This window comes from Carcharodon carcharias, chromosome X (genome assembly GCF_017639515.1).
Source record: "Carcharodon carcharias isolate sCarCar2 chromosome X, sCarCar2.pri, whole genome shotgun sequence".
Lineage (NCBI taxonomy): Eukaryota > Metazoa > Chordata > Chondrichthyes > Lamniformes > Lamnidae > Carcharodon > Carcharodon carcharias.
Genome location: NC_054507.1, coordinates 15,929,662 through 15,954,041, shown reverse-complemented (window position 1 = coordinate 15,954,041; position 24,380 = coordinate 15,929,662). Strand labels below are relative to the sequence as shown.

The 24,380-nt window shown below is 47.3% G+C and overlaps 1 protein-coding gene across 1 annotated transcript in view; it reads right to left on the bottom strand.

The window, feature by feature from the left end:
• LOC121273321 (aryl hydrocarbon receptor-like) overlaps positions 1–21,302 on the bottom strand; it is a 100,190-nt gene extending 78,888 nt beyond the window's left edge. Inside the window, exon 1 of the mRNA XM_041180456.1 lies at positions 21,166–21,302. Within this exon, the coding sequence (XP_041036390.1) occupies positions 21,166–21,302 (137 nt within the window). The remainder of the gene's footprint in view (positions 1–21,165) is intronic.
• Between the last annotated feature and the right edge of the window lie 3,078 nt (positions 21,303–24,380).

Here is a 24,380-nt window from a genome sequence, read left to right as displayed (position 1 = left end):
CCTTGATTAGTTATAAAAATATTGGAAATGAGGGGGAAAGGGCAGTGTGATTGGGTGAATCCTGACTGCTAATCAGGTACCAAAGAGCTTGCTTGCTTTCCAATTGGCTGTAGGAAGGCGGGATGTCTGAAGGATGGACCAATGGCAGGAGTGTGGGAGCTGGGCCATGTGATGAAGCCTCCAGGAATACACCCAGCCAGAGTTGGCAACCCCAGCCAGTCCTCCCCAGAGGCTGGTCCCGGCCTCAAACATGCGAACTACAAATTAGGAGCAGGAGGAGGCCACTCAGCCCCTCGAGCCTGCTCCGCCATTCAATAAGATCATGGCTGATCTGATTGTAACCTCAACTCCACTTTCCCACCTACTCCCGATAACCTTTCACCCCCTTGCTTATCAAGAATCTATCAACCTCTGCCTTAAAAATATTCAAAGATTCTGCCTCCACTGCTTTTTGAAGAAGAGATTTCCAAAGACTCACGACCTTCTGAGAGGAAAAAATTCTCATCTCTGTCTTAAATGGACAACCCCTTATTTTTAAACAGTGACCCCTGGTTCTAGCTGCTCCCACAAGATGAAACATCCTCCCCACATCCACCCTGTCAAGACCCCTCAGGATCTTATATGTTTCAATCAAGTCGCCTCTTACTCTTCTAAACTCCAGCGGATACAAGCCTAGTCAGTCCAACCTTTCCTCATAAGACAACCCACCCATTCCAGGTATTAGTCTGGTAAACCTTCTCTGAACTGCTTCCAACATATTTACATCCTTCCTTAAATAAGGTGACCAATACTGTACACAGTGCTCCAGATGTGGTCTCATCAATGCCCTGTACAACTGAAGCAGTGTCGAAGATGCCCAGCAACAGGCAACCCAAACACTATCTCAGCTACAGGCCACATGGGGAGGGAGAAGGAAAGAGGAAAGGGAGGGGAAATATTGAGAAAAAGAGGCAGTTACATCCTGAACAAAAACACACTGTCAATAAGTGGATATTATATATTTTTAAATTACATCGGAGTGACAGTGGGCAGGACTTTCCAGTCCCACCGCTGGCAGGACCAGAAACTCAACAGACTTTTGGCTGCTCTCCAAATTTGCCGATCCCACCGTGGACGGGACTGGAAAACCCTAGCCGATGACGTGACTTCCCATCGACAGCTTTTTCAACAGGTCTCACATTCAGCATCCAGGCAAGAGCCCCTGTCAGGCCTGTTCGATGGGCAATGGAGAGGAGATAAAGGCCCAAATCTTCTGGTCTCCGGATCGTCGGAGACCAGATGTACACCCCCGCCTCCCCCCAAGATGCGCCACAGGACCCCTCAGAAGTCCCATTGCAAAGGACTCGGTGGAAATTGCCCGGGAAGTTTGAACTTCCAATGGGCGATTCCCATGCTCCTCAGGCCCTCTGAAAAATTCCCAACTCTTAACTCAAGAGTCGGAGACTTCACGGGTCCGACTTATTTAACTGGATAGTTACATGGGAACCGTTAGAGAAATTCTAGTCTAACTCCTGGGTAACTACACAACTGACCCCCCCCAGTCACTCACACTGACCCCCCACCCCCACCCTACCGAATCCCCCCTTGACCACCTCCAAACTTCCTCCCCTGACTCCTATCCAGACCCAACCTGACTCCCCCATCGCCCCAACTTCCCCCGACCTTACCTGATTAGTAGCTCCCCACCATCCGACTACCCCACCCCCCCCCGAACCCTGACTCCCTCCCCTCACCCTCCAGACCCAACCAGACAATCCCCCACCAACCGACTCACCCCGTGATCTCCCGATGCCCCCTCAGCCTGACCATCCTGCCACCCTACCCAGATCCTGCCACCCTACTCCCTTCCCCCACTTACCTCATGCACTCTACCCCCATACGCACCTAGCTCATCCACCCTAACCCACTCATTCACTAACACACTGAAACGCTGCTTAAACGTCCCAAAGCTTTTCAATGTGTTGGTGAACCCTTGCCAGAATACACCACTCCTCCTTCCTAAGGTTTCCTGCACTGACTGCGATTGGAAGATTGCCCAGAAAAATCGGGGAAGGTGAGCAGGTATTTTTCTTCCCTCTGATCAGGGTCAGAAATTGGGGTTCCGATCAGAAGATCTGGGTCAGTACCTTTAACCTAGAAAAATGTCCCAAATCATTGCACAGCGGTGTGAGAATGTTCAAAACAAGACACTCACCAAGTAAGGGAGAAAGACCCAAGGAGTTAAAATGCAAGGTTTGCAACTGATAGGTTAAACAGCTGCCTACGTGAAGCGCCCAGAGTAACCAATAATATAGATCCCCTAGGACTGGTGCAGCTATGAACCACCCCTCCCCACTCCCCAGCCTCCCTAAGGTTCCTATAAATGCATTCGGTCGTTCCCAGTATCTACCTGGGCATGTTAACCCGCTGGCTCTTGCCTCTTCTGTGGTCATCCAGGTGACTTGTGCGACATCACCTATCGGACTGACGGTCACCATCATAGACCCCACACACGCACACGCACACACACGATGTGCATTCCCTTCACCTGGCACATGCCACCATCAGCCCCCTGCCCAAAGCAGTCTTAATTTCTGGAACTTGTTTGAACTGAGATAGTGGGAGACTGGAGTGAGATCCCCGTGTTAACACTGCTAAATCTGACTTCCTTCTTCCTTTTCCCAGAGACAGAATCTTAGACCCAGGAAAACTCAAAGCCACTGTTAAAATTCCCTTCAAATGATTGGTTGAATACTTTTTTCGTAAATCATCCACTCTGCCCTGTTCGTTTTAACAAGCTGATCCTGAAACCTAAGAAAGCTCGATTCTTACTGGATCTCTGTTACCTAAAAATCCACCCCTGAAATGACTTCCTCTTCTTCTCCAGTTCTCGGCCCAAAGGCAGGTCTGACCCAGAGAGCTCTCCACCAAGGAGGCAGGTCCCCAGTCCACCCCAGCCAGAATGAGGAAATCAAACCCCTCGCTGTTGAGACCAATCTGGTCTACACCAGCCCTCCAAGGAGTCCGAGTTGCTGTGGCAACACACACCTTTTACATGTGTGGTGTAGCCTGGAGGTATGGAAAGTGATGGTAGAGGTTCCAATCTCTTTCCATCACATGAGTGACCAGCAATCTCTCCCACTCTTACCACCTGCCATTGATGTGTGTTGGAAGGATTTGCAGGTTGATACTCAGCCTGTCTGGCTGCATTATGCATGCATCATCCTTGGCCATCAACTCCTGGAGTGGGACTTGAACCTGAAGCTTCTGGTTCAGAGGCAGAGATGCTACCCACTGCATCACAAGACGGTAAGGACTATTCAGCTATATTGTGGAAATAAGATAAATGTTGGAGCGAGAGGCTTAGGGGGTATCTATCAAGCTCAGGGCATTTAATAAAACACCGTGTACCAAAGGCACATCAGTGTTGAGGTATCAGGCCCAAGAATGGTACGTTTTAAGGAGACTTCTGGGGTTGACAAGGGGGAGGTGTTTAAGGATGTGGTTGTGCAGCCAATAACAGTAGCAGGGGAGGGGCAGCAGGCTTGCCACTGACAACAGACCACCGAGAGGGAATCCACCCTTGGAGTGCCACCCTTGACCACACACCCACTATGTGACAGCACTTTCAGGTTACGAGGGTAGAATATTTGGGGCTGGCATTGCAAACGTTTAGGTGTCTTTACACAACAGGGAGCCAACTGAAGACAAGATACACAGTTCACATGCTGGCCAGCTGCATCTCGAGGCGTACCCGGGCCAAAACGTGGGGAGAATTGTGGTGCCACATCGGTGCCATACACTGAAATTGACAAATAAAGAACTGTCGCTGTCAACTGACCCCGCGTCACTTACGCGCCACAAAGTGATAAACGTCGGATGGGATTTTCCAGCCCCGCCCACCACCGGGATCATCCAATCCCGCTACGGGCAGAGCTGGAACATCCCAGCCGTAGAGGGAAGTCTGGCTCAAAACCTCATCCGACTCCCGAGTGAACCTCCGTTCTCCTTCATCCCATTCAAATCGTTTGCCACCATTTGCTCAGTGACAGGCAAAACTCCTGGGTCACTTGTTTAACAATTCTTTCGTGGGATGTGGGTGTCGCTGGCTGGGCCATCATTTATTGCCCATCCCTAATTGCCCCTTGAGGAGGTGGTGGTGAGCTGCCTTCTTGAACCGCTGCAGTCCATGTGGTGTAGGTACACCCACAGTGCTGTTAGGGAGGGAGTTCCAGGATTTTGACCCAGCGACAGTGAAGGAACAGCGATATATTTCCAAGTCAGGATGGTGAGTGACTTGGAGGGGAACTTGCAGGTGGTGATGTTCCCATGTGTCTGCTGTCCTTGTCCTTCTAGGTGGTAGAGGTCATGGGTTTGGAAGGTGCTGTCTAAGGAGGCTTGGTGAGTTGCTGCAGTGCATCTTGTAGATGGTACACACTGCTGCTACTGTGCGTCAGTTGTGGAGGGAGTGAATGTTTGTGGATGTGGTGCCAATCAAGTGGGCTGCTTTGTCCTGAATGGTGTCAAGCTTCTTGAGTGTTGTGGGAGCTGCACTCATCCAGGCAAGTGGGGAATATTTCATCACATTCCTGGCTTGTGCCTTGTAGATGGTGGACAGGCTTTGGGGAGTCAGGAGTTGAGTTATTTGCTGCAGAATTCCCAGCCTCTGACCTGTTCTTGTAGCCACAGTATTTATATGGCTAGTCCAGTTCAGTTTCTGGTCAATGGTAACCCCCAGGATGTTGATAGTGGGGGATTCAGTGATGGTAATGCCATTGAATGTCAAGGGGCGATGGTTAAGATTCTCTCTTGTTGGAGATGGTCATTGCCTGACAATTGTGTGGCGTGAATGTTACTTGCTACTTGTCAGCCCAAGTCTAGACATTGTCCAGGTCTTGCTGCATTTGGACATGGACTGCTTCAGGATCTGAGGAGTCGCAAATGGTGCTGAACATTGTGCAATCATCAGTGAACATCCCCACTTCTGACCTTATGATGGAAGAAAGGTCATTGATGAAGCAGCTGAAGATGGTTGGGCCGAGGACACTACCCTGAGGAACTCCTGCAGTGATGTCCTGGAGCTGAGATGACTGACCTCCAACAACTACCATCATCTTCCTTTGTGCTCGGTATGACTCCAACCAGGGGAGAGATTTCCCTGATTCCCATTGACTCCAGTTTTGCTTGGGCTCCTTGAAGCCACACGCGGTCAAATGCTGCCTTGCTCACCAAGCAAACACCTTGGAAAGTGAAAGCCAGATGTGATTCAGCCCTTTGAGCGCGCTAGGCTTCAAATCCAAAGAACCAAGTTCCAAGGTTTGGTTTTTGCTCTTTCATGGGAATGTAGGCATCACTGGCAAGACCAGCATTTGTTGCCCATCCCTAATTGCCCTTGAACTGAGTGGCTTGTTCGGCCATTTCAGGGGGCAGTTAAGAGTCAACCACATTACTGTGGGTCTGGAGTCACATGTCGGCCAGACCAGCCAAGGATGGCAGATTTCCCTCCCTATAGGAAATTAGTGAACTCGATAGATCTTTATTACAATAATCGATGATAGTTTCATGGTCACCATCACTGAGACTAGTTTTCAATTTCAGATTTTATTAATTGCCATGGTGGGATTTGAAACCAAGTCCCCAGGGACCTCTAGATTACTGAAATAAAAACAAAAACTGCTGGCAAAACACAAGTGGGTCTGGCAGCATCTGTGGAAAGAGAAACAGTTAACGTTTCGAGTCCGGAAAACTCTGGATTACTGGTCCAGTGACATTACCACTACCCCCACCATCTCCCCCTATAGGGGACGGTGGCATTTATTCATCGCTCATTCGATGGTTGCTTCCAGCAACTACAACAAATCTGTCAAGAGGAGAGGAGAACTGGCTTGGTCTTTACTGCAAGGACTTTTGAGGGTGGGTGGAGGGGGTATTACAGTGGCAATACTGCTCAGAGATGGAGAGGAAGGGCAGTTTTTGTTCCACAGCTCGCTGCATGGATTTGGGGGAAGGGTTACAATCTGGCAGTGGTACCCGTGACAGCCTCAAGGAGGCGAGGCTATTAACATACATTGCTTCCATTCTGCTCCCCGCATCCAAACTCCCATCAATTCCTGCTCACACATCACCGCTCTTCCCCCTGACCCACACTGACTCCCAATACAGCTCTGCCTCGATTCTAAAATCCTCATCCTTGTTTTCAAATCTCTCCCTGGCCTCGCCCCTCCCTATCTCTGTAACCTCATCCAACCCTACAAACCTCCAAGGCCTCTGCATTCCTCCAATGCTGGTCTCTTGTGCATCCCCAATTTCCTTCACTCCACCATTGGCGGTCGTGCCTTCAGCTGTCTGGGCCCCAAGCTCTGGAATTCCCTCCCCACACCTCTCCGCTTCCCTCTTCTCCTTAAAACCTACCTCGTTGACCGAGCTTCTAGTCACCCATCCCTAATATTCTCCTTATGTGGCTTGTTGTCAAATAGTGCTCCTGTGAAGCGCCAATATTTTACTACCTTAAAGGCGCTATATAGGAGCAAAGTGCTGTTGTTGAAATATCCAGCAATGCCTTCCACAAAGGCAAAACCTTCCAACTCTCATTGTTCAGACAAACAGGAACAATGGTCACTTGAATGAGGTACCTGAAGCCAACTAAAACTCACCGATTCCACGCCTTCAGGAGAGGAAGGGAGAATACTAGAACGAGAGAATAAAAGTCTCGATATGTAAAAGGGGAGGCAGAATGGTGACACCTGGTAAACGGCTACCCTTCCCTGTGCCCATTCACTGTGGGACAGTGTGCAAACATGCCAACAACCTACCAGCTGGAAAATACCAACACAAAGGGTTCCATTCGATGAAATGCTTACTTTCTGTCATTTGGAAACATTTCCTGTGGCAGTTCCCACATAGGCACTGAGCAATTTGCAACACTAAAATGCTTAATTGATGCAAAAGCTAATTGATCGGAGCAACCTTTGTCCTATAGGGATAATTAGGGAAATAAAAAAGCTGAATCTGGAATAACACTTTACCTTCTTAGTTTGGGGCAGGCACACATATTCACACAAGGGACAAATTTAGGCCCAACATCAGGAAGCTCTTTAAACAAGGTGTCCAACATTATGACTGGACTCCTGGATACAGTTATGAAGGTGAAAGCCCTGGAATTATTCAAGAAACAGAAATGAGGGGAACTCCAGGGATCTTTCCAGATTGGCAATCAAAGATGGGCTGAATAAAACTGCTCAGCCATAGTTATCCTAGTAAACAGGCCTGCCAACCCTCCAGGATTGGCCTGGGAGTCTCCAGGAATTGAAGATCAATCTCCAGGACACTGCTGTGTGCAACCCTGGAGATAAGTCATTGGGATATTAAAATAATTACTTTTGTCATTTTCTTTGAACATTTCTCTTTGCGAGATATGAAAACATTGAAAATGGGGGTAAAAAAGGCTGTCTGACTGACAGCCAAGCATCATCCAATTGGGTAATGAGTCTTTTTGCTTTCCAATTGGTGTAGGGAGGCCGTACGTCACAAGGATGGCTGTATTAGCTGACTAATGGCTGGAGTGTAAGGGCAAGTCATGTGATGAAACCTCCAGGAGTACATTTAATCACAGCTGGCAACCCTACCACTAAATAATATTCGTGGTGAATGCATACTTGGTCCCACCAGTGCTACCAGAACCAAAGTTTCACCACCAAGAAAAACATGAACTGCCACTTTCAACACTGGATGTCACCGACCACGAGTTTGTTCTAACCATGGGCCAGCTTAGCTTTCGGCCTTTATTCATCACTACCAGATGCAAAATTTCCTCCCAATAATGACTGAGATGTATAAACACTGTGAATGGGAAGCCCCTGCATGCACCAGCGATTGTGTGCAACAGCCAATTGTAAACTGCTCCAATTAATCCAGCAGCCTTAACTCAATAGCTGACACCACATTCATTGTAATTGCTGGGGAGAGTCGCGAGCGAGACTCTGTACACTACGTGTGGCCATTTGCCGATTGTGTTGTACATTCTTTGTTTGCAGCTCTGCAGCTGTTACCTTGGACAGAAACTGAGCTCAGTCAAACCAGCAAGTTTTTTTTTGGGTTGGAAAATGGCAGTTTAATGTTAAAAAAAAACAAATTGTGGAGTGTTGGCAGATTGTGCTTAAGGGGTGGCGGGGGGGGGGGGGGGGGGGGGGGGTTGGGGTGAAGGTACTGAATTCAGACATTTGGGCCTTTCATGGAGTTAGTCAAGCTTTCTGGTACACCCTCAAATCTGACCACTGTGTTAGCTAGTTAAGTATGTTATCTAGTATTTACAGCACAGAAACATGCCATTCAGCCTAACTGGCCAATGCTCCACATGGGCCTCCTCCCATCTTTCTAAATCTAACCCTATCAACATATCCTTCTATTCCTTTCTCCTGGATGTGTTTATCCAGCTTCCCCTTAAATGCATCTGAACTATTCACCTCAACCACTCCCTGTGGTAGCGAGTTCCACATTCTCTGGGTAAAGAAGTTCCTCACAACTTGATTAATGAATTTATCTGTGAATATCTTATATTCATGGCCCCTACTGGTCTCACCCACACATGGAAATATCTTCTCTACATCTACCTCATCAGAGATCTTTACAATTCTGAAAGGATTCATCAGGTCACCCTTTTCTCTGCTCTGGTGAAAAGAACTCCAAGCTGCTCAGCCGTTCCTGATAGGTATAACCTCTCGGTTCTGTTATCACCCTTGTGAATCACTGTTTGCACCTTCCCCAGTACCTCAATCTCCTTTTAGTAATATGGGGGCTGGAACAGTGCACAGTGCTCCAACTGTGGTCTAACCAAGGGTCTATAAGGTTTAACGTAACTTCTCTGCTTTTCAATTCTATCCCTCAAGGAATGCTTTGTTTGCTTTTATTTTAAGCGCACATGTTCAAAAAGAAGGGCTCTGTTATAGCCTCCTAATCCTTTTATGTAGGGCAAAGCAAAAACACAAATACCTGGAAAAACTCAGCAGGTCTGGCAGCATCGGCGGAGAAGAGCACAGTTGACATTGCGAGTCCTCATGACCCTTCAACAGAACTAAGTAAAAATAGGAAAGGGGTGAAATATAAACTGGTTTAAGGCCAGGGGTGGGGGGGTTGTTGGGACAAGCAAGCAGTGATAGGAGGAGATAACCAAAAGATGTCACAGACAAAAGAACAAAGAGGTGTTGAAGGTGGTGATATTATCTAAAAGAATGTGCTAATTAAGAATGAAGAGCAGGACAAACAAGGTAGCTCTAGTGGGGGTGGGGTGAAATAAACGATGGGTGGAATATATTTAAAAATAATGGAAATAGGTGGGAAAAGAAAAATCTATATAAATTATTGGAAAAAACAAAAGGAAGGGGGAAGAAACGGAAAGGGGGTGGGGATGGAGGCGGGAGTTCAAGATCAAAAATTGTTGAATTCAATATTCAGTCCGGAAGGCTGTAAAGTGCCTGGTCGGAAGATGAGGTGCTGTTCCTCCAGTTTGCGTTCAGCTTCACTGGAACAATGCAGCAAGCCAAGGACGGACATGTGGGCACGAGAGCAGGGTGGAGTGTTGAATTGGCAAGCGACAGGGAGGTTTGGGTCATTCTTGCGGACAGATCGAAGGTGTTCTGCAAAGCAGTCACCCAGTCTGCGTTTGGTCTCTCCAATGTAGAGGAAACCGCATTGGGAGCAATGTATGCAGTAGACTAAGTTGGGGGAAATGCAAGTGAAATGCTGCTTCACTTGAAAGGAGTGTTTGGGCCATTGGACAGTGAGGAGGGAAGAACTGAAGGGGCAGGTGTTGCATATACTGCGTTTGCATGGGGAGTGCCATAGGAGGGGGTTGAGGAGTAGGGGGCGATGGAGGAGTGGACCAGGGTGTCACAGAGGGAACGATCCCTACGGAATGCCGCCGGGGGGGTGAAGGGAAGATGTGTTTGGTAGTGGCATCATGCTGGAGTTGGCGGAAATGGCGGAGGATGATCCTTTGAATGCGGAGGCTGGTGGGGTGATAAGTGAGGACAAGGGGGACCCTATCATGTTTCTGGAAGGGAGGAGAAGGCGTGAGGGTGGATGCGCAGGAGATGGGCCGGACACGGTTGAGGGCCCAGTCAACTACCGTGGGTGGAAAGCCTCGGTTAAGGAAGAAGGAGGACATGTCAGAGGAACTGTTTTTGAAGGTAGCATCATCAGAACAGATGCGACGGAGGCGAAGGAACTGAGAGAATGGGATGGAGTCCTTACAGGAAGCGGGGTGTGAGGAGCTGTAGTCAAGGTAGCTGTGGGAGTTGGTGGGCTTGTAATGGATATTGGTGGACAGTCTATCACCAGAAATTGAGACAGAGAGGTCAAGGAAGGGAAGGGAAGTGTCAGAGATGGACCATGTGAAAATGATGGAGGGATGGAGATTGGAAGCAAAATTAATAAATTTTTCCAAGTCCCGACGAGAGCATGAAGCAACACCGAAGTAATCATCGATGTACAAGAGAAAGAGTTGTGGGAGGGGGCTGGAGTAGGACTGGAACAAGGAATGTTCCACATACCCCATAAAGAGACAGGCATAGCTGGGGCCCATGTGGGTACCCATAGCTACACCTTTTATTTGGCGGAAGTGAGAGGAGTTTAAGGAGAAATTGTTCAGTGTGAAAACAAGTTCAGCCAGACAGAGGAGAGTAGTGGTGGATGGGGATGGTTCAGGCCTCTGTTCGAGGAAGAAGCTAAGGGCCCTCAGACCATCCTGGTGGGAGATGGAGGTGTAGAGGGATTGGACGTCCATGGTGAAGAGGAGGCGGTTGGGGTCAGGGAACTGGAAATTGTTGATGTGATGTAAGGTGTCAGAGGAATCACGGATGTAGGTGGGAAGGGGCTGGACAAAGGGAGAGAGAATGGAGTCAAGATAACGAGAAATGAGTTCCGTGGGGCAGGAACAGGCTGACACGATCGGTCTGCCGGGACAGTCCTGTTTGTGGATTTTGGGTAGGAGTTAGAAGCGGGCCGTCCGAGGTTGGGAAACTATCAGGTTGGACACATTGGACAACGCAAACTGGAGGAACAGCACCTCATCTTCCAACTAGGCACTTTACAGCCTTCCAGACTGAATATTGAGTTCAACAATTTTAGATCTTGAACTCTCTCCTCCATCCCCACCCCATTTCAGTTTATCCCCCTCCATTTTGTTTTTTCCAATAATTTATATAGATTTTTCTTTTCCCACCTATTTCCATTATTTTTAAATGTATTCCACCCATCGTTTATTTCACCCCACCCCCACTAGAGCTACCTTGCGTGTCCTGCTCTCCACTCTTAATTTGCACATTCTTTTAGATAATATCACCACCTTCAACACCTCTTTGTTCTTTTGTCTGTGACATCTTTTAGTTATCTCCTCCTGTCACTGCTTGCTTGTCCCAACAACCCCCTCCCCCAAACCAGCTTATATTTCACCCCTTTCCTATTTTTACTTAGTTCTGTTGAAGGGTCATGAGGACTCGAAACGTCAACTTTGCTCTTCTCCACCGATGCTGCCAGACCTGCTGAGTTTGTCCAGGTATTTCTGGTTTTGTTTTGGATTTCCAGCATCAGCAGTTTTTTGTTTTTACCTTTTATGTAGGGGACTGGAGGAAGAAACCTTTCCAACTGCAGTAGAACAAGAGTATTTTTTGAAACTAAAGCCACAAGATCTCTCACTATATTCATCAAAAACCCATTGTCTAATGGCAAAAGTGAACTGAAAGCTGTGCGAGAAGTATTACCTCCTCTACTACAGTGTACTACTACAGTAGTAGAGGAGGTGATACTTATAGCTGGTGGACAACAGATTACCATCAATCTGCTCACCCCTCTCACAGCTCCAGGCTTAATTAACTCTCAGTCTACTGATCTTTCCTCCCTCTTATAGTTTAATGGGAAGCCTCTCCCCGGTGTCCCTTCACCTTGGCAACCTGATATTAATGGCGCCAGGGATTCAACGCACAAAATTCAGCCTGCTCGCTGTTTCATTTTCTGCCAGTCACTCCTTGTCCCCTGAAGGTCATGCAGGGGTACAATTTCCCTCCTGTACCTCACTGCAGATTTTTGAAAGTTTATTCTGTTACGAGCAACCGAGGTAAAAGGCTGAGGCCCGCAGTGCAAGTCGGCTGCCTTATTTCTTGGCAACAATGAGTATGTTCAAAAGCAGGCAGGCAGTGGCACAGTGGTAATATCACTGCACTAGTAATCCAGAGGCTATTGCTCTGGGGATAAAGGTTCAAATCCCATCATGGCTGCTAGTGAAACTTAAGTTCAATTAATAAATCTGGAATTAAAAAGCTCACCTCAGTAATAGTGACTCTTAAATGACCAAGCAAGCAAGCCACTCTGTTGTATCAAACCACAACAAAGTTGGACCACCTGGCATTGACTGAGGCACTGGAACAACATTGGCAAACTCAGTCCTGTCAACCCTGCAGTAAGTCCTCCTTACTGACATCTGGGGGCTAGTGCCAAAATTGGGAGAGCTGTCTCACAGACTAGTCAAGCAACAGCCTGACATAGTCATCCTCATGGAATCATACCTTACAGATAATGTCCCAGACACCACCAACACCATCCCTGGGTATGTCCTGTCCCACCGGCAGGAGAGACCCAGCAGAGGTGGCAGCACAGTGGTATACAGTCAGGGGGGGGAATTGCCCTGGGAGTCCTCAACATTGACTCCAGTCCCCATGAAGAATCATGGCAACAGGCCAAACATGGGCAAAGAAACCTCCTGCTGATTACCACGTACTGCCCTCCCTCAGCTGATGAATCAGTGCTCCTCCATGTTGAACACCACTTGCAGGAAGCACTGAGGGTGGCAAGGGCGCAGAATGTACCCTGGGTGGGGGACTTCAATGTCCATCACCAAGAGTGACTCAGTAGCACCACTACTGACCGAGCTGGCCGAGCCCTAAAGGACATAGCTGCTAGACTGGGTCTGCGGCAGGTGGTGAGGGAAAAAACATACTTGACCTCATCCTCACCAACCTGCCTGCTGCAGATGCATCTGTCCATGACAGTATTGGTAGGACTGACCACCACACAGTCATTGTGGAGACGAAGTCCCACCTTCACATTGAGGATACCCTCCATCGTGTTGTGTGACACTATCACCGTGCTAAATGAGATAGATTTTGAACAGATCTAGCAACTCAAGACTGGGCATCCATGAGGTGCTGTGGGCCATCAGCAGCAGCAGAATTGTACTTGAACACAATCTGTAACCTCATGACCCGGCATATCTCCCACTCTACCATTACCATCAAGCCAGGGGATCAACCCGGGTTCAATAAAGAGTGCAGGAGGGCATGTCAGGAGCAGCACCAGGCATACCTAAAAATGAGGTGTCAACCTGGTGAAGCTATAACACAGGATTACTTACATGCTAAGCAGCAAGTGATAGACAGAGCTAAGTGATCCCACAACCAACAGATCAGATCTAAGCTCTGCAGTCCTGCCACATCCAGTCGTAAATGGTGGGTTGACAATTAAATAACTCACTGGAGGAGGAGGCTACAAAAATATCCCCATCCTCAATGATGGAGGAGCCCAGCACATCAGTGCAAAAGATAAGGCTGAAGCATTTGCAACAATCTTCAGCCAGAAGTGCCAAGTGGATGATCCATCTCGGCCTCCTCCGGAGATCCCCAGCATCCCAGGTGCCTTTCCAAAAACAGAAATACCTGGAAAAACTCAGCAGGTCTGGCAGCATTGGCGGAGAAGAGCACAGTTGATGTTTCGAGTCCTCATGACCCTTCAACAGAACTAAGTAGAAATAGGAAAGGGGTGAAATATAAACTGGTTTAAGGGGGACGGTTGTTGGGACAAGCAAGCAGTGATAGGTGGAGATAACCAAAAGATGTCACAGACAAAAGAACAAAGAGGTGTTGAAGGTGGTGATATTATCTAAAAGAATGTGCTAATTAAGAGTGGAGAGCAGGACAAGCAAGGTAGCTCTAGTGAGGGTGGGGTGAAATAAACGATGGGTGGGATGCATTTAAAAATAATGGAAATAGGTGGGAAAAGAAAAATCTATATAAATTATTGGAAAAAACAAAAGTGAGGGGGAAGAAACAGAAAGGGGGTGGGGATGGAGGAGGGAGTTCAAGATCTGAACTCAATATTCAGTCCGGAAGGCTGTAAAGTGCCTAGTCAGAAGATGAGGTGCTGTTCCTCCAGTTTGCGTTGAGCTTCACTGGAATAATGCAGCAAGCCAAGGACGGACATGTGGGCAAGAGAGCAGGGTGGAGTGTTGAAATGGCAAGCGATAGGGGGGTTTGGGTGATGCTTGCGGACAGACCGAAGGTGTTCTGCAAAGCGGTCACCCAGTCTGCGTTTGGTCTCTCCAATGTAGAGGAAACCGCATTGGGAGCAACGAATGCAGTGGACTAAGTTGGGGGAAATGCAAGTGAAATGCTGCTTCACTTGAAAGGAATGTTTGGGCCCTTGGACAGTGAGGAGAGAGGAGGTGAAGGGGCAGGTGTTGCATATTTTGCATTTGCGTGGGGAGTGCCATAGGTGGGGGTTGAGAAGTAGCGGGTAATGGAGGAGTGGACCAGGGTGTCACGGAGGGAACGATGTCTACGGAATGCTGCCGGGGGGGTGAAGGGAAGATGTGTTTGGTGGTAACATCATGCTGGAGTTGGTGGAAATGATGGAGGATGATCCTTTGAATGCGGAGGTTGGTGGGGTGATAAGTGAGGACAAGGGGGACCCTATCATGTTTCTGGGAGGGAGGAGAAGGCGTGAGGGTGGATGCGCAGGAGATGGGCCGGACACGGTTGACGGCCCTGTCAACTACCGTGGGTGAAAAACCTCGGTTAAGGAAGAAGGAGGACATGTCATAGGAACTGTTTTTGAAGGTAGCATCATCGGAACAGATGCGACGGAGGCGAAGGAACTGAGAGAATGGGATGGAGTCCTTACAGGAAGCGGGGTGTGAGGAGATGTAGTCGAGGTAGCTGTGGGAGTCGGTGGGCTTGTAATGGATATTGGTGATCAGTCTATCACCAGAAATTGAGACAGAGAGGTCAAGGAAGGGAAGGGAAGTGTCAGAGATGGACCATGTGAAAATGATGGAGGGATGGAGATTGGAAGCGAAATTAATAAATTTTTCCAGGTCCCGACGAGAGCACGAAGCAGCACCGAAGTAATCATCGATGTACCGGAGAAAGAGTTGTGGGAGGGGGCCGGAGTAGGACTGGAACAAGGAATGTTCCACATACCCCATAAAGAGACAGGCATAGCTGGGGCCCATGCGGGTACCCATAGCCACACCTTTTATTTGGAAGAAGTGAAAGGAGTTAAAGGAGAAATTGTTCAGTGTGAGAACAAGTTCAGCCAGACGGAGGAGAGTAGTGGTGGATGGGGATTGTTCGGGCCTCTGTGCGAGGAAGAAGCAGAGAGCCATCAGAGCCATCCTGGTGGGGGATGGAGGTGTAGAGGGATTGGACGTCCATGGTGAAGAGGAAGCGGTTGGGGCCAGGGAACTGGAAATTGTTGATATGATGTAGGATGTCAGAGGAATCACGGATGTAGGTGGGAAGGGACTGGACAAGGGGAGAGAGAATGGAGTCAAGATGGCAAGAAATGAGTTCCGTGGGGCAGGAACAGGCTGACACGATCGGTCTGCCGGGACAGTCCTGTTTGTGGATTTTGGGTAGGAGATAGAAGCGGGCCGTCTGAGGTTGAGCGACTAACAGGTTGGAAGCTGTGGGAGGAAGATCCCCAGAGGAGATGAGGTTAGTGACAGTCCTGGAAACAATGGCTTGATGTTCAATGGTGGGGTCATGGTCCAGGGAGAGGTAGGAGGAAGTGTCTGCCAGTCTTCAGCCAATTCAATTCACTCCATGTGATATCAAGAAACGGCTGAAGGCACTGGATACTGCAAAGGCTATGGGCCCTGACAATATTTTGGCAATAGTACTGAGGGCTTTTGCTCCAGTACTTGCTGCACCCCTAGCCAAGCTGTCCCGGTACAGCTACAACGCTGGCATCTACCCGGCTATGTGGAAAATTGCCCAGGTATGTCCTGTACCCAAAAAAGCAGGACAAATCCAACCCTGCCAATTACTGCCCCATCATCAGTAAAGTAATGGAAAGGGTCTTCAACAGTGCTAACAAGCGGCACTTGCTTAGCAATAACCTGCTCACTGATGCTCAGTTTGGTTTCCGTCAGGGCCACTCAGCTCCTGACCTCATTACAGCCTTGGTTCAAACATGGACAAAAGAGCTGAGCTCCCGAGGTGAGGTGAGAGTGACTGCTCTTGGTAGCAAGGCAGCTTTTGACCAAGTGTGACATCAAGGAGCCCTAGCAAAACTGGAGTCAATGGGAATCAGGGGGAAAACTCTCCGCTGGTTGGAGTCATACCTAGCACAAAGGAAGATGGTTGTGGTTGTTGGAGGTCAGTCATCTCAGCTCCAGGACATCACTGCAGGAGTTCCTCAGGGTAGTGTCCTGGGCCCAACCATCTTCAGCTGCTTCATCGATGACCTTCCTTCCATCATAAGGTCAGAAGTGGGGATGTTTGCTGATGATTGCACAATGTTCATCACCATTCATAACTCGTCAGATACTGAAGCAGTCCATGTCCAAATGCAGCAAGACCTGGACAATATCCAGGCTTGGGCTGACAAGTAGCAAGTAACATTCACGCCACACAAATGCCAGGCAATGACCATCTCCAACAAGAGAGAATCTAACCATCGCCCCTTGATGTTCAATGGCATTACCATCACTGAATCCCCCACTATCAACATCCTGGGGGTTACCATTGACCAGAAACTGAACTGGACTAGCCACATAAATACTGTGGCTACAAGAGCAGGTCAGAGGCTAGGAATCCTGCCGTGAGTAACTCCCCTCCTGACTCCCCAAAGCCTGTCCACCATCTACAAGGCACAAACCAGGAATGTGATGGAATACTCTCCACTTGCCTGGATGAGTGCAGCTCCCACAACACTCAAGAAGCTTGACACCATTCAGGACAAAGCAACCCGCTTGATTGGCACCCCATCCACAAACACTCACTCCCTCCACCACCATCACACAGTAGCAGCAGTGTGTACCATCTACAAGATGTACTGCAGCAACTCACCAAGCCTCCTTCAACAGCACTTTCCAAACCCACGACTACTACCCCCTAGAAGAACAAGGGCAGCAGACACATGGGAACACCACCACCTGGAAGTTCCCCTCCAAGCCACTCACCATCCTGACTTGTAAATATATCATCGTTCCTTCACTGTCACTTGGTCAAAATCCTGGAACTCCCTTCCTAACAGCACTGTGGGTGTACCTACACCACAGGGACTGTAGCAGTTCAAGAAGGCAGCTCAGCACCACCTTCTCAAGGGTAATTAGGGATGGGCAATAACTGCTGGCCCAACCAGTGATGCCCACATCCCATGAATGAATAAGTTAATAAAAAAAACACCCAATTGGCTGTAAGGCGCTTGTGACATTGAGGTCCTGCATTGTAGAAATGCAAATCCTTCATTGTTACATTAAGAAAATAAAGAATGCATTTCCATAGAGCTGTTCACATCTTCAGGATGTACTAAATGCTTCACAGCCAACGGCATCTTTTGAAGCATAGTTACTGCTGTAAAATAGGGAAACGTGTGGAAATTTTTTTTAAAAAGTCTTGCATTTACATAACATCTTTCACAACCTCAAGGTGTCCCGTTGTTTTCGGCCAATGAAGTACCTTTTTTAGTGTAGTCACTGTTGCAATGTAGGAAACGTGGCAGTCAATTTGTGCACAGCAAGCTCCCACAAACAGTAATGTGTTAAATGACCAGATCATCTGTTTTTGTGGTGTTGATTGAGGGATAAATATTGGCCAGGACACCAGAGAGAACTCTTCTTCAAAATAGTGTCCCGGAATCTTTTACATTCACCTGAGAAGGCAGGCTTGGTTTAACATCTCATCTGAAAAACGGCATCTCTGACAGTGCAGCACTCCCTCAGTACTGCACTGGATCGTCAGCCACAAGCTTTGTGCTCACATCCTAGGGTGGGACTTGAACCCACAACCTTCTGACTCAAGGATGCTGCCAACATTGTGCATAGCACGGTCCTGCAAACAGCAATGACATAATGACCAGCTAATCTGTTGGTCATGGTATTGGTTGTGGGACGAATGTTGGCCAAGATACCAGGGCAACACTGCCCCAACAACGCTGTTCAAAAAAGGTGCCACAGGACATTCATGTCCACCTGGGAGGACCAACAGTGTCACACAAATATTACACTGTGCAGTAAGGGCTGTTTGTCCGAGATTGAAATAAAGACATGGCAATAAAACATTGCAGAAGCAACTTGGCTCCACACATAACCTGTACTACAGCTGACTTTGACAGGCTTGATGCTAGCAGCTGGGGGGCGAACTTTCATTGCCAAACAGGCTGCAAAACAAATGGGGGTGCATTGACTTTCTATCTAACATCTAATGGGGACGAAAATCAGGACGAGTTTGGACAGGTTGCCGATTCGCTGATGCACCATTCCCACCTAGTGACCATTCACCCCCATGTGCCTGCAATGGGGAAGCGATTCACACCCAGAGGCCAATTTCCACCTATTCCTCAAGGAGTGCCAAACTACTTCCGCAGTATACATAAAATTCAAGTGGCACTGCTGACTGGCAAAGCATTTGCCCGGTTTGATGATAAGCACATGGCTGGTTACAATTATATCACCAGCCACTGCTTGCGCAACAATTTGATTCAATGACTAATTTTTTTTATTTAAAATGCCTCCGTCCTCTTCAAATCGAAAATGCATCACAGACATTCACCCTCATGCAGACACCGGCTGGAAATTTCTACTCTCGGATTTTCCAACCTGCAATACTCCAAGCTAGCGCTTGCAGAAGCAGAAAATCATGGCCACTGTGACTGTACTGTCATATAGAAACGTGAGGCCATTCAGCCCCTCGAGTTTACTCACCCATTCTATTAGATCATGGTTGATTTGTACCTCAACTTCATTTACCCAAATCTCTTCAGTCTTAAATCTATCAATCACAGTCTTGAAAGTCATTTCAGCAAAAGAATATAGGTTTCCACTACTCTGTGATGGAACACTGCCAGATTAAGTTTGTACTCTCCTCGTACTGGTCTCCCCCACCAGAAGAAATAGCTTTGCTATATCAACCCCAGTGAGTCACTTTATCATGTTAATGATGATCCTGATGGCCAGCATTGCATAGATGGCAAGGAGAACATTTCCAAGCACTTAGACAAATGAACATCTCCAAAATGTTGCTTCAAGAGTGGCCAAGGGTGACTCTTCCTTTAAAAAAGAAACATTGCTCCCAGTGCTTAACTGTCCTGATGATATTGAGGGTCTTGTGGCAGAGATCACTGCCTGGCTCACATTTCATACCAGCACCCGCTGAAGTACTGAAAATCCCAAGAATGCAGGGGATGGCCTATTTCTGCACTCACTGCACATTTTTAATGGGTGGTTCATCTCATTGGTCTTTCCCTTGCACTTGTGGCCAATAACATGTTTCACTTTGATGATACATGTCCAAGTTCACCTGGAACTTATCCACGTCACTTGGCCCTACAGCCTCCTATATCAAAATGGTAAAGTCCTTGGTGAATCAACGCTCTGTTATAGCCCTTCTGGTTTGCTCTGTTTTCCACAGCTTTTCCTCATATCCCCTTGTTCTCCAGTCTCACACTGAATCAAATATCCCTGGCTGATCCTTTACATCCTCAGAGCAATGCCCTGACCAATCAGGGTTAAGCTGCCTGGTTTAAATTTCAAACAATGCTTGGCAGTTAACTGTCAGTCACCATCAGTGGTGCATTTTCCATGGAAATACAGCTTGCTAATCAATCAGCATTCTCTTCACATACAGTATAAATTGTTGTTTCCCCCCCTTATATTGGTATTCTTGTGAAGTGTCCTGGTGAGTGCAAGATGAAAACCTTCAACATGTCTCTTTTTCAGCAATCCTCTACATCCTGCTAATTTGAATCATATCCTCCCTAAATCTTTTCCTCTCCAATGGGGGGAGTACCAGTTTGGTGAATTGATTCCCATATGTTTTATTCTCTAGTAATAATCATTCAAGTAACACTGTGTCCCTTTTCCAGCTCAGCCACATCCTTCTGGAGTGAGCGGTCATAGAAGTGTACCAAATATTAGTTATTTCCAAGCTTTCTTTAGAATATTCTTTCAAGGGATGGGGGCTTCGCTGGCTGGGCCGGCATTTATTGTCCATCCCTAGTTGCCCTTGAGAAGGTGGTGGTGAGCTGCCTTCTTGTGGAGTGGAGTGGACCGCTGCAGTCCATGTGGTGTAGGTACACCCACAGTGCTGTTAGAGAGGGAGTTCCAGGATTTTGACCCAGTGACAGTGAAGGAATGGTGATATATTTCCAAGTCAGGATAGTGAGTGACTTGGAGGGGAACTTCCAGGTGGTGGTGTTCCCATGTGTCTGCTGTCCTTGTCCTTCTAGGTGGTAGCGGTTGTGGGTTTGGAAGATGCTGTCTAAGGAGCCTGGGTGAGTGCATCTTGTAGATGGTACACACTATATGTCAGTGGTGGAGGGAGTGAATGTTTAAAGTGGTGGATGGAGTGCAATAACAAGAGTTCAGCAGAGAGGACAGAAATAAACAGAGGGGGAGGGGAAATCAATTCTTCACAACAGCTAAAACGAATGGATATATTTATTTATAATATTGTGTGCTTAAGTGAAGAGGCTGCGATTAAGAACTCCCGTGGAACCCATTTGAGTCTGGCTGCCTGCCAATTAATTACAAACACTCTCAGCCAAGTACTGCGAAAACAATCTCAGTCCGGGCATCTACTCAACAGCTCAAAACGCACAAACTCCACAGACACCTGTAGATTCAAGGAACTCATGAAAAGTGAGGCGAGACTTTCCGCTCCACTTATCGCCAAAGCTCCCCACCCCAAAACAAAAATCGTTGAAAATCCTCAACTGACAATTCCAGGCTAAACTTAGGAAAATCTCCACTCGGCGACTCCAACATCCACGGTGACGCGTGGCTTAATTTTTTTTTGGAGGGGTACGGGGATAAATAGCAACAACCTCAAGAATCGTCCCACAATAATACAGCGCTACGCCAGAGTATGGAGAACCGCAAAGGGAGAGAAGGGGGTGGGGGGAGAGGAACACACTCACCTCTCGGCGTTCTGGGCGACTCTTTTCCTCTTCCTGCCCATGAAAATGTTCCTGGTGCTGGCGATCATGTTGCACAGGCCAGGGTGTGGAGAGGGTGCCTGCGAAGCCCCGTTTAGCCCGAGTGTTTGACTTAACATTCTCCAAGCGAATTAGGAGTTGGAGGAAGCGGTGAAACTGACGAAATCTCGGAAATTGACACCCCGGGAACTCTGGGGCTTGTAGTTTCTCTACCTACTCCACATGCACAACATGAATCAGTCAAGATGACCCATTTCTACTACTTTACCATTACACCGTTCATTGTGACTCCAACAGTTACCCGTCAAATTGAAAGTCACACTATTATTCCACGAACATTTAAAATAACAATTCCAGTACCAACTAGCGTGATCGATGCATAATAAGATAGGCATATTTTTTTAAAACAGTACATTGGCTGAGTAGATTAATTCACTGCAGATCTGGGCTGAGCAAACTCCAAAACAAAAACAGAATTACCTGGAAAAACTCAGCAGGACTTGGACTCACTCAAGTTCTGTCGAAGGGTCATGAGGACTCGAAACGTCAACTCTTCTCTTCGCCGATGCTGCCAGACCTGCTGAGTTTTTCCAGGTAATTCTGTTTTTGTTTTGTATATTATTTTGTGATGCAATTTAGTTCTTTGGTCATTGTGACTTACAGACTGCTTGCCAGTTACAACCCACCCTGTATACCACATCAAACTGGCCACAGTCTGCAATGGGTACTCTGCCCACGAGAGAGTCCAGACACAGACAAAGGACTACAGTGGATTGGGAGAGTCAGGTCAAAGGGTTGGATTGATAAACTGAACAACCAGTTTTTCAAAGAAGCCCCAAAAGTGAGCGACACGAACACAGGTAGTTTCACAACAAAAACAAAAATACCTGGAAAAACTCAGCAGGTCTGGCAGCATTGGCGGAGAAGAGCACAGTTGACTTTTCCAGTCCTCATGACCCTTCAACAGAACGAAGTAAAAATAGGAAAGGGGTGAAATATAAGTTGGTTTGGGTGGCGGAGGGGGGGGGGGTGGTTTGTTGGGACAAGCAGCCAGTGATAGGTGGAGATAACCAAAAGATGTCATAGACAAAAGGACAAAGAGGTGTTGAAGGTGGTGATATTATCACCTTCAGAGTTGTCAAATGACTTCCTCCCAATTGCCAGGGAACTCAGACATGTGGATAACCCAGACCGCCAGGGGTCAGCGAGTTAGATACCACAGATCACCAAGACTACAGTAGATGGGAAGTAACACAAAATGTGCCATTAATTAACATTTTTGCACTGTTAAATCCATTTTCAAGCAATGATTATATGACTGCACACATCGATGATCTATCCGCAATAATACAAAATGGGGAAGAATGGTGTCCTCAGTCACTTTGAATAAAAATGTGCACAAATTGGGTTCTCATCCTATCTCAGATCTCACCCATCAACTGTGTAGTGAATGATTCACGCCACATGCAAGCCCTGTGTCAGTCAATAATGAGAGGCCTGTACGGACTTGTCAAGCCTCAGCATTTGCTGTGGGACAGGTATTTCTGGCACCCATGGTAGGCTAGTGATCATGAAGGCTGTTAGCATTCACAAAGGAATCACTTGAAAGATTTCTTGTAAAGATCATTCAGATACCCATTTTCTCCAAAGTCAAAATCGACATCGCAGGCCTCACAGGACCGTACCAATGTGGGCAAAGACAGAAGGCTGTTAACCTTCACAGTCTCGAACACAATACATTCTGTCATTGGGGGCTCTGTATGACACTCTGATTCCTGTCCTGTTAACAAAACATGCAAGTGCAATCTGTGGAACGTAACTGGTGAGGGTACATTGCAAAGTGAAATTAATATCCTTAAATTTATCTTTGGTGGGGGGGGGGGGGGGGTGAAGAGGCAGAGAGATTTTTGGAAGCTCCAACTGTGGTTAATTGCACCTGACCTAGGATGAAATAGACAAGGGAAATTCCATGGCAGTGTAACCAAATTATACACAGTCTGTTGGAAGGAGTTACTCAAGAGACAAATAGCCTGTCTCTTGTTCGATACTTTCTTCTGTACCTGCATCAAAACTTACACATGACACACTGCACCATATAATGTTGCAAGGCGGAGATCCATTTCATTTAGACCACCAACATGGACAGGAGGTGGAACAATGTTTGCAGTGACAAAGATTCCCAGTTCAATCCTACGATGTCATTATATCTTACCTAAGTGTTTGGCATGGGAGGCCTTATGGTGCAGTGGGTATTGTCCCTACCTCCAAGCCAGAAGCTCTGGGTTCAAATCCTGCTTCTGGACTCAATGGCTGAGGAAGGTGCATCCATAATGTGGCCAAACAGGTTGATTATCAACCTGAAAACCCTTCCAATACACATGCCAATGGCAGGTGGTGGGTGTGGGTGAGATTCCTGGTCAGCCATGTGATGGAGAGATTGGAGCCTCTACCATCACTGTCCAAAGCTCCAGACTACAACATGCATGTAAAAAGTGCACGTTGCCACAGTAACTTGGTCTCCCTGAGTAACACCAGTTGATAATAGATGCAAGGACCACTTATGGAAGCCCTCAGTGATGCCAGAGTGGAATATTCATTGTAAAAATAAAATTTAACAGTACCCATTGTAAGAATCCTGGCACGCACCAAAATTGAGTTTTCTTGCTAATTAACAAACGCTAAATTAAATACTATGAGTGGCTGTGCATTCATTTTTAATTTTATTGTTACGCCTATCCTGTTTAAATTCCTGTTGTGATTGAGCTGTGGTTAAGAATGGTTGACAGGTGACAGGATGGGAAATTGTGGTTTGGGCCTACACTGACCAAATATTTTATTGATCCAAAATGTTTAAAAGGGCAGACATCAGCAGAAATCTCGCAAAGTGTGAAAACAGATGACTGGCTCCATGGGAAATAAACCTTGTCTCAGAAGCACAGGAAGTTAGAGTTCGATCAAATAATTTAACACTGAGGCCACCATTGGGCAAACGCTATCACTGGAATGTCCCCAAGCTGAAAGGTGTTGATGTGTGGGGAAACCACAGTCTTGGGAGCCTTGGTTTGAGGTTGATGAGATTGAGATAGATAAATCTGGAATATAAAAAAAACTAGCCTCACTAATGGTGACCATGACAACTATCATCGTATGTCATGAAAACCCATCTGATTCACTAATGCCCGTTAGGGAAGGAAATC